The 10,629-nt window shown below is 41.8% G+C and overlaps 1 protein-coding gene across 1 annotated transcript in view; it reads right to left on the reverse strand.

The window, feature by feature from the left end:
• The window catches only part of LOC125453445 (melatonin receptor type 1B), a 44,739-nt gene extending 41,253 nt beyond the window's left edge, over positions 1-3,486 (reverse strand). Inside the window, exon 1 of the mRNA XM_048533063.2 lies at positions 3,270-3,486. Within this exon, the coding sequence (XP_048389020.2) occupies positions 3,270-3,486 (217 nt within the window). The remainder of the gene's footprint in view (positions 1-3,269) is intronic.
• Positions 3,487-10,629: the final 7,143 nt, after the last annotated feature.

Genomic DNA, 10,629 nt, shown 5'->3' on the forward strand with positions numbered 1-10,629 from the left:
CGGAGGAAACAGTCCCTGTGGAAGGTGGACAAGTGAGGGGAGGGGAATATGTGTCTGAGAATAATAGAATTTGATTTTAGATGTGCTACCCAAGCGAGTTATAGCAACAGTCAATCTTCTAGAATGAGACATTTTGATCTTGCTAAAATGTTTCGTGAAAGAATAATTCAAAATTCTGGATATAAAGTACTACTGTAATGAAGATACTAATTTGACATAAAATATTTTGCAAGTGTCACCTAGTAATGTAATATAGGACAATTTACAAAGAGATCAAAACAATATACATTTATTTACATTAATAAATTTGGCATTCTGCTTTCATTGTAAGAAGCATGTGCCAGTTGAAGTTAGTTGCATGCATGAGTGATTCATGTGGTATGCATGAGTGATTCATGTGGTATGTACATGAAATGACATAGGTATATGACATATAGGGTGCATAGGAAGTCAAGCAGAAAACCAAATAGAAGTTAGTTTTCAATTGACACGCATTGCAGACAAGTGTGAATCACAACAGATAAAATATTAACATAAGCTGAAACACATGTTGTGTAATTGCCTACTAAATTTGGAGAGGATGACTTGGTGTAAAGGACATGTGTGTCAATGACTCCAGGATGTCTTTTTCATCTTATAAAAATTTTCTTCTGTGGTTTATAAGTTAAGAAGTATAGATACAAGGATACTTCATCTGTTTTGATATAATATCTGTCTTGTATATATGATTGGTTTTAACACTCACACACTATCAGTATGATTGAATCCACAAGACAACCCAAATCAGAAAATTACAGTATCTTACAGGATGCAAATAGACAACCACAACTGTACAAGACACTGGAACAGTGAAATGGCATTTAGAAAGATCGGAAGGAGAAACCAATACTAACTCAGAGACTGGATAATGCCAAAAAAAACTAAGTTTCAAAAATATTGTTCAATTAATTACACTGAAGTTGAAGAAATATCTATGTAAATGTGTGAACAGGCCATAAAGATTCAAATAACACAAATATCTGGGAACGATATTTATTAGATTTGTTAATAATATAACATTTGGTAAAATACATCAAGTAGTTAATTGTTTAAACACTCACTTTCTTATAAGACATTTCGGTCTTCCAATCTTTAAATCCCCAATGATAGCACATAGAGATAGTCATATGGCAATACAGCACAGAAACAAACTCTTCGGTCCAACTCCTCTGTGGTGACCAGGTGTCTTAAATTGATCTGGTCCCAGTTGCCAGCATGTGGCCCAAATCCCTCTAAACATTTCCTATCCATATACCCTCTAGATGCATTTTTAATGTTGTAATTGTGCATGCTCCACCATTTCATCTAACAGCTCATTCCACACATACACACCGCTCTGCATGAAAATGTTGGCCCTCAGTTCACTTTTAAATCTTTCACCTTTCACCTCTCATCTTAAACCTATGCCTACTAGTTTTGGACTCCCCTACCCTGGCAAACAGACCATTGCTATTCATCCTAACCATGCCTGTCATGATTTTATAAATGTCTCAGCTGAGAGACCAGCATGTGATTTAATATCAGCTGGTTTTTTTCTATGTTCCCTTCTATAGCAGAGCTATCCACGTACACCTACCCCAGAAATATTTTCATTCCTCATCTGAAGAAGTAACTTATAGCTACTTGACCTTTTCTTCAGGTTGGCTGATTGCAGATCAAGATTTTGCCATTTTTCTAACAAAATACAAGGAATTGCTTCCAAACATTCTGTCGTACAACATGTTGATGAATTAATTGCCACTCAGAAGCATGCTGAGTTTCCATTTTCACATTTCTTATAGTATTGCTTGCTTTCATGCCAAAGAGTGGAAGCTGTAGTATTTGATCAATGAGATGTTGCTGCAGAAGAGTAAAGTTTACCAGCAGTAAATTCTCACACTTCGAGGTTTCTGCCAGTGTATTAATTAAATTTTATGAGTTATATGTAGATGTTGTTGTCTAACAAGTTTTACACATATATCCCATCACGTTAAAAAGGAACTCCCAGAATTTTTAACAGGTTATGGTACACCATTGAGAACATTTGAACTAATCCTTTACAGCAGAAGGTCAGTGAGAAGAATTAGGGACCAGACCCAGTGAAGCGGTGCTGGGATATGTGTGTTAATATGACAGAGCAAAACTAAACTATAACCTGTGGTTGTTGACTTGTTCGCTGAACTGGTAATTTTGTTTGTTTTGTCACCGTATAGGTAACATCATCAGTACACCTCCAGTGAAGCATTGGTAATCTGTCCCGATTGTTATTCATGTATCTCGGTTTGGTGAGGTGGGTGGCATCACTTCCAGATTTGTTTCTCAGTGGTTGGTATATGGTATCCAGCTCTAAATAATTGTTAATGGAGTTCTGATTTGAGTGCAGACCTCCAGGAATACTCGTACATATCTTTGGTTGGTTTGTCCTAGGATAGCTACGTTGTCCCAGACAAATTGGCCTCTTTGTCCATGTGTATTGAAATGAGTGATAATTGCTCATATCATCAACTATTACTCATTACAATACATCAATAATCCAGGTTACAAATCTTCTCAAAAACCTTAAACCATGACCTCTTTGCTTTTCTTTCTTTGGCTAGATCCTTCGACATGACCCCACAATTTCGGAGGCTATTAGTACAATACTTTGGCCTGTTTTTATTTACCCAAATTGTCTCTCAGGTCAATATTTTTTGTTAGTTAACTCCTGACTAGTGGCAAAATAAACATAAAGAACTGCAGATGCTGGAATTCTGAAACAAAAGCAGAGAGTGCCTCAGAAACAACATCAAGTCTGGGAGCTTCTTAGAAAGGGGATAAAAGTAATTGTTTCAAGTGCAGAGACCCTTCGTCAGAACAAGGGTCACTGGGCTCGTAACGCTAGCTATTTTCTGTCCACAGATGCTACCAGACTTGAAGCGTTTCTCCAGCACTCGTTTTTGATCCTGATTAGAGGTTCCAAATAGCCATGATCAAGTGATAGTTAACATGAAACTATTTGTCCTTGTCTACTTTTACTACAGCAAAGCTGCTGTTCCCTTGACAAATGCTTAGTTATTACAAGTTCAATCTAAATTCAGAACTTCATCTAAGTAAAGTTTGTTTTAAAAATACAGTCGACGCTGTCACGTTAATAGCAGTGCACGAATACTGAACTGTGGTGCAATCTCGCTGTATAAAACGCTGTTTCACATGACTTTTGAACATGAAATCGGATGCAAACTTGCTGCGCATGAGAGAACCGTTTGACTTACCGGCATTTCTCAATTTTTTATTCCTAATGACAGATACGATGACTAAGAAATTTCCCAGGATGTCCACTGTGGTGGTGAAGATCAGCACGCTGGACAGCACAGCTACTGCCCAGGCAGCTCGAGAAGTCCCTCCTACCATGGCAGACCTGGCGAAAGTCGAGTAATTCCTTGCTGACACATTTTCTGGCATAACTGGAAGTTTTCCCTCACTCGCCATATAATTTAAGAATGGGACGGCGTAAAAAAGACGAACTCGTTATTTCAGAAATAACCAGCTCTTTACAGTGATGTTGCTATTTGGAAAAAGCCGAATTAACCCGTTTAGAGTTGCGAGGTTTTTAATAGGTGGAAATCTATTACGCCGTTAAGTTATGCATTCACAATTAATTAGATCGAAGTCGATGCCGATATCCTTTATCTCTGTTTTCCGGACTCCCTCTCTGCCAAGAAACAACCTCTCGACCAGCTGCCAAAATGATGAATTAAGGGCAAAGGCCCGCTGATGTAATAGCCATTGGAAGGGGAGTATGAATCAAATGGCGAATTGTACAGGATGGGCAAACTGTTGGAAGAGCGAAAACTCATCCCATGAGGAAAGAATTGAGGTTGGAAGGGCGATTCATAGCGGTAGTGGAGCTGTCAGGCTGAACCACAGTGACGGGAGCTCTCCCCACCTGAACACTTCAAACACCAGATCACGATCTGCAAGACAGTAACTCCACTACAGCCACGTTAGTTATATAAGTCGACGGATGTGGATAGTAAATTACCAATTCCTGTCCCAGTAATACTGTCAAGTCAAACAGAATGGGTTCGAAGCCGCGCTCCCGCAAAGTTAAAGAAACAAAGCACGTCCAGTGTCAGAAATCCTATTTCGAAGTAACAACAAAACCTCAAACAGACGTCTGATAGGTAAAAGCGTTTGCGTAATTGATTAAAAATTACCTGACAAACCATTTTCTCATCACCATCAGTCACATTCTCAGCTCCAGGTAACTGCCGCAGATGTAGGTGAAGGACAGGTTGCAGTTCAAGACATCGCTCCGCTGCCAGCCTTCATAGCGGAACAGATGTATTTTAAAATAAACCAACAACGGCGTGGAATGATTGTTCCCGGGGACTAAGAATTGTGGATAGATGCTTGGAAAATCATTCCAAATTTTGAGGAATCGAATTTGCTGTTGTAACGCAGTTGGTCATAATTCTTGGGAATGAAGCCAAATTGCTTGGATTTATTTGTTTTCCAAATAAGTCTTTAACTCTCAGTTCTCCTTCAATAACTCTTTAAAACAGACTTCTTTAATCAAAGTTTTAGTCACCTCTTTCTACTCTCTCCTACCTGACTTCTTGTGTCTGATACACATTTCTGTGTAGCTTCATAAAAGATTTTCCTGTTTGAAGAGTCTTATAATTGCACTAGTTGTCTAACAGTAAAGATGTGCATTTATGTAGCAACCTTATTGTCGTGAAAAATGTCCCAAAGATTTCCTTGGAAACATTACTAGAGCTTTGTTCAGGTCAAATTGCCTAAGAGAAATAAAGATCGCATTCGCAGATTACACTCGCACAAGGCGAGGAATGTTGACTTAAGAACTACGGGATTTGGATAATAATTTTCATCTTCTGTGTTGTCTAATAGAATAAATAGGCTAAAACATTTCTCTAGTCAGATCTTTTCCATAAAGTTGCTGCTTCAATCAGAGTGCATCAGACAAGTGTGGAGGCAACATTCCATTAGTAGCTATGCCTAGTTTAAAAAAAAACTGTTAAAACTGTTAGCTTAAAAAAAATCGTTTTTTTTTGAAAGCACGAAGTCCTACTGTTCACATACCAGGAAGGATCAGTTAAGATGCAACAACTACAGGCAGCATAGAGAAATAAATGTGTCTCCCCTTTCCTTTTACAAACAAAAATTGTTTAGCAAATATGAGGTTAATTCCCCAGGATCAGTGTAAAATCAATTGAGCTAATGATTAGAGAAGATAACGTCCCTCAATAAAATATTTTATTTGTGGTTCCTGGGTGTCCAAATACTGCATATCTTCTCAAAGCTGAAATACTAGGCTTTGTTCCTAGATTATAAAATTTAGATGTAGTCTTAATTAATTTAAAGATACTTTTGGTTGTAATTAATTCCCGTTGATGAAGGAGATATGTTCTCTGATTCATATCGCAACATAAAATGAAACCAACGACTGGTTTCTATTAAGATGAGAATGAAAAGGTTCTTGAATGAAAAGGATTTTGTACACTTCAGTTGAATGAACAAACCTTAAGTGAAAACAAACGCATTGCTGAAAACAGGACAGTTTTCCCCAAGATAATAAAATGTGAGGCTGGATGAACACAGCAGGCCAAGCAGCATCTCAGGAGCACAAAAGCTGATGTTTCGGGCCTAGAACCTGGAAGAGATGGGTGAGAGGAAGAACAGGTTAGGGAGGCAGAGACAGGTTGGACTGGTTTTGGGATGTAGTGGGGGGAGGAGACGAACTGGGCTGGTTTAGGGATGCGGTGGGGGAAGGGGAGATTTTGAAACTGGTGAAGTCCACATTGATACCATTAGGCTGCAGGGTTCCCATGATGGACATGTCATCTAAAGAATGGGAGGGGGAGTGGAAATGGTTTGCGAACAAACAACTGCACCTCCCAGTCGTAAACCATTTCCACTCCCCCTCCCATTCTTTAGATGACATGTCCATCATGGGCCTCCTGCAGTGCCACAATGATGCCACCCAAAGGTTGCAGGAACAGCAACTCATATTCTACCTGGGAACCCTGCAGCCTAATGGTATCAATGTGGACTTCACCAGTTTCAAAATCTCCCCTTCCCCCACCGCATCCCTAAACCAGCCCAGTTCGTCCCCTCCCCCCACTGCACCACACAACCAGCCCAGCTCTTCCCCTCCACCCACTGCATCCCAAAACCAGTCCAACCTGTCTCTGCCTCCCTAACCTGTTCTTCCTCTCACCCATCCCTTCCTCCCACCCCAAGCCGCACCTCCATCTCCTACCTACTAACCTCATCCCACCTCCTTGACCTGTCCGTCTTCCCTGGACTGACCTATCCCCTCCCTACCTCCCCACCTATACTCTCTCCACCTATCTTCTTTTCTCTCCATCTTCGGTCCGCCTCCCCCTCTCTCCCTATTTATTCCAGAACCCTCACCCCATCCCCCTCTCTGATGAAGGGTCTAGGCCCGAAACGTCAACTTTTGTGCTCCTGAGATGTTGCTTGGCCTGCTGTGTTCATCCAGCCTCACATTTTATTATCTTGGATTCTCCAGCATCTGCAGTTCCCATTATCTCTGATACAGTTTGCCCCAAGTAGTTTTTTTTTTAATTTTCATTTACCATTTGTAATGAAGTGCTAAATTTCAAAAGGAACATCGATTTTTATTGCATGACAAATAGAGTTCAGATTCATTGGCAGGTGGACTCTAGCAGGTCCAATGCAATGGGGAATGTACCAAACAACAATTACATCAAAACTTTCCTTCGTATCAAAAAAGGCAACTCATACTGATTACCACAGAAGATGCAAGTTTTGCTTAACTGAAAAGGTTCAAGGGCTAACCAATTATTTTTCCTGCAAAAGGCCAGGACCCTCATTAGAATATATGTAAGCTTCTAGTAGCAAGGATATATGAGCCACATTGTAAGCCTGACCTTTGATTTTAAACTGGTTGTTAATTAAATGCTCAGCACACTCAGGATGGTTCAGTAAGTTGTAAAGCTCAGAATGTAAGATATTTAGGTGTGTTTTCTATGATTGGATAGCATTTATGGACCACACTAACCACCTGATTACCCCAAGAAACTTCTATCAACTCACCCATCAATCTATACACCCTCATATCCACCTCACATACAAACACACTGCATTTAACTTATTAAAAGAACAAAAGAGAAGTATGGGACAGGAACAGGCCCTTCGGCCATCCAAGGTTGTGTCAAACATCATGTCCTGAACAAACTAAAAAACAAACCTTCTGCCCTTATTTGGTCCATATCCCTCTATTCCCTCCCTATTCATGTAAGCATCCAGACCCCTCTTATATATCGCTAATGTGCCTGCTTGCACCATTTATTCTGGCAGTGTATTCCAGACTCCAACCACTCTCTATGTGGAAAAATTTTCTTTGCACATCTCCCTTAAACTTTTGCCCTCTCACTTTGAACCTGTGCCCCTTTGTAACTGAAACTTCAACCCTGGGAAAAAGCCTCTGATTATCCACCCTGCATATACCTTGCATAATTTTGTAACCTCTATCAGGCGTCTCCTCACCCACCATCTTTCCAGTTAAAACAATCCTAGTCTTTTCAACCTTTCCTCATAGCCAATGCCCTTGAGACCGGGTAACATCCTGGTGAACCTTTCTCTGCACTCTCTCCAAAGTTTCTACTTCCTTCTTGTAATGGGGTGACCAAAACTGCACACAATATTCCAAATGTGGCCTAACAAGAGTTTTATATAGCTGCAAAATGTTTTGCCAACTCTTGTACTCCATGTTGATGAAGGCAAGCATGCCATATGCCTTCTTAATCACTTTGGCTACCTGTGTTACTACTTATAGGAACTGTGGACCTGCACACCCAGATCTGTCTGTATGTTAATGTTCCTAAGGGTTCTGCCATTTACAGTGTAATTCACACCTAAATTTGATTCTCCAAAATGCAAGACCTCACTTTTGTCTGGTTTAAACTCCATCTGCCATTTCTGCGTCCAGATCACCAATCTATCTATACCCCATTGTATCCTTTTGCAATCGCTGGCACTAACACCAATTTCACCAATCTTTGTAGCATCTGCAAACTTATCAGACCACCCACATTTTCCTCCAGATAATTTATATATACGACAAACAACAGAGGACCTAGGACTGATCCCAGTGGAACACCAGTAGTTACTGTTCTCCATTCTGAAAAACACCCTTCCACCGCTACTCTCTGCCTTCTATGACTAAACCAGTTTTGTATCCATCTAGTCAGCCCTCCCCAAATCCCATATGGTTTTAATTTTTGTACCAGTCTGCCATGTGGGATTTTGGTCTACATCCACAGCTCTTCCCTCATCAATTATCTTTGTCACCTCTTCAAAAAAGTAGATCATGTTGATGAGTCATGACCTTCCCCATACAAAACGGTACCGTCCGTCACTAACTAGCCCATTTTCTTCCAAATGTGCATATGTCCTGTTTCTCAGTATCTTATCCAAGAGCTTCCCCACACAGATGTCAGCCTCAACAGCCTATAATTTCCTGGATTATCTCTGCTTCCTCTCTTAAACAAGGGAACTGCATTGGCTAATCTCCAGTCCTCTGGAACTTCACCTGTGCTCAAAGAGAATGTGAAGGTATCTGTTAATGCCCCAGCTATTTCTTCCCTTGCCTCTTGCAGTAACCTAGGATAGATCCCATTTGACACTAGGTACTTGTCTACCTTAATGCAATTTAGGATACCCAAAACTTCCTCCTTTAATATATTGACATTCTCTAGAGTGTTCAAACACCCCTCCCTGACCTCAACATCAGTGAATACCGATACAATCTCTCCCACTTCTTGAGTTTCCACGCATAACTTCCCTTCTTCGTCCTTGAGGAAAAACAAAAATGGAAGCATATGATAAGTCTAGGCAGCTACAAAGTGGCAAAGCCATTGAGGAGTATAGAGGAAGTAAGGAACTTAAACGCAGAATTTAGAAGGCTAAAAGGGGACATGAACTGTCTTTAACAAACAGGGTCTAGTTGGGGTATTTAGAATAGATTATAGATCAGAGATAATTGGAACTACAGATGCTGAAGAATCCAAGATAACAAAGTGTGAAGCTGGATGAACACAGCAGGCCAAGCAGCATCTCAGGAGCACAAAAGCTGATATTTTGGGCTTTGACCCTTCATCAGAGAGAGGGATGGGGAGAGGGTTCTGAAATAAATGGGGAGAGAGGGGGAGGCGGACCGAAGATGGAGAGAAAAGAAGATAGGAGAGGACAGTATGGGTAGGGAGGTTAGGAGGGGATAGGTCAGTCCAGGGAGGACAAACAGGCCAAGGAGGCGGGTTGAGGTTAGTAGGTAGGAAATGGAGGTGCGGCTTGAGGTGGGACGAGGGATAGGTGAGAGGAAGAACAGGTTAGGGAGGTGGGGACAAACTGGGCTGGTTTTGGGATGCAGTAGGAGAAGGGGAGATTTTGAAGCTGGTGAAGTCCATATTGATACCATTGGGCTGCAGGATTCCCAAGCGGAATATGAGTTGCTGTTCCTGCAACCTTCGGGTGGCATCATTGTGGCACTGCAGGAGGCCCATGATGGACATGTCGTGTATGGAATGGAAGGGGGAGTTAAAATGGTTCGTGACTGGGAGGTGCAGTTGTTTATTGCGAACCGAGCAGAGCTGTTCTGCAAAGCGGTCCCCAAGCCTCCGCTTGGTTTCCCCAATGTGGAGGAAGCCACACCGGGTACAGTGGATACTGTATACCACATTAGCAGATGTGCAAGTGAACATCTGTTTAATATGGAAAGTCATCTTGGGGCCTGGGATGGGGGTGAGGGAGGTGGTGTGGGGGCAAGTGTAGCACTTCCTGCGGTTGCAGGGGAAGGTGTTGGGTGTGGTGGGGTTGGAGGGGAGTGTGGAGCAGACAAGGGAGTCATGGAGAGAGTGGTCTTTCCGGAAGGCAGACAAGGGTGGTGATGGAAAAGTGTCTTGGGTGGTGGGGTCAGATTGTAGATGGCAGAAGTGTCGGAGGATGATGCGTTGTATCCGGAGGTTGGTGGGGTGGTATGTGAGAACGAGGGGGATCCTCTTGGGGCGGTTGTGGCGGGGGCAGGGTGTGAGGGATGTGTTGCGGGAAATGCAGGAGACGCGGCCAAGGGTGTTCTCGACCATTGCGGGGGGAAAGTTGCGGTCCTTGAAGAACGTGGGCATCTGGGATGTGCGGGAGTGGAATGCCTCATCCTGGGAGCAGATGCGGCAGAGGTGGATGAATTGGGAATAGGGGATGGAATTTTTACAGTTTGATGTTATGGCTTCTCGTGGTTCTGGGAGATTAGGATGTCCCTGTCTGTATCACCCCATCCAACCAGGATATTCAGTTCCTTGTCCAAAAAGTGGGGCACCAATTTCCTGTTATCTACCATGTCCAAGGCATGTCTACATAAGTACTAAAGACAAAGGTAAGATTCAGAAAGAGGTTCTAGTCTAAAATTGAGAACAGGCTTGGGCTAAAATAAAGAAAGGTAATAATCTCATTTTACTGCCTGAGTTACTTGGAAATTGGCATAGGATAAGTAACGTTACATTCCCTACAAAATGTGTGGCTCAAACATCAGAGTGAAATAAATAAATTATGATTCATGGGGCACAGGTA

This window comes from Stegostoma tigrinum, chromosome 6 (assembly GCF_030684315.1).
Source record: "Stegostoma tigrinum isolate sSteTig4 chromosome 6, sSteTig4.hap1, whole genome shotgun sequence".
NCBI classification, from domain to species: Eukaryota; Metazoa; Chordata; class Chondrichthyes; order Orectolobiformes; family Stegostomatidae; genus Stegostoma; species Stegostoma tigrinum.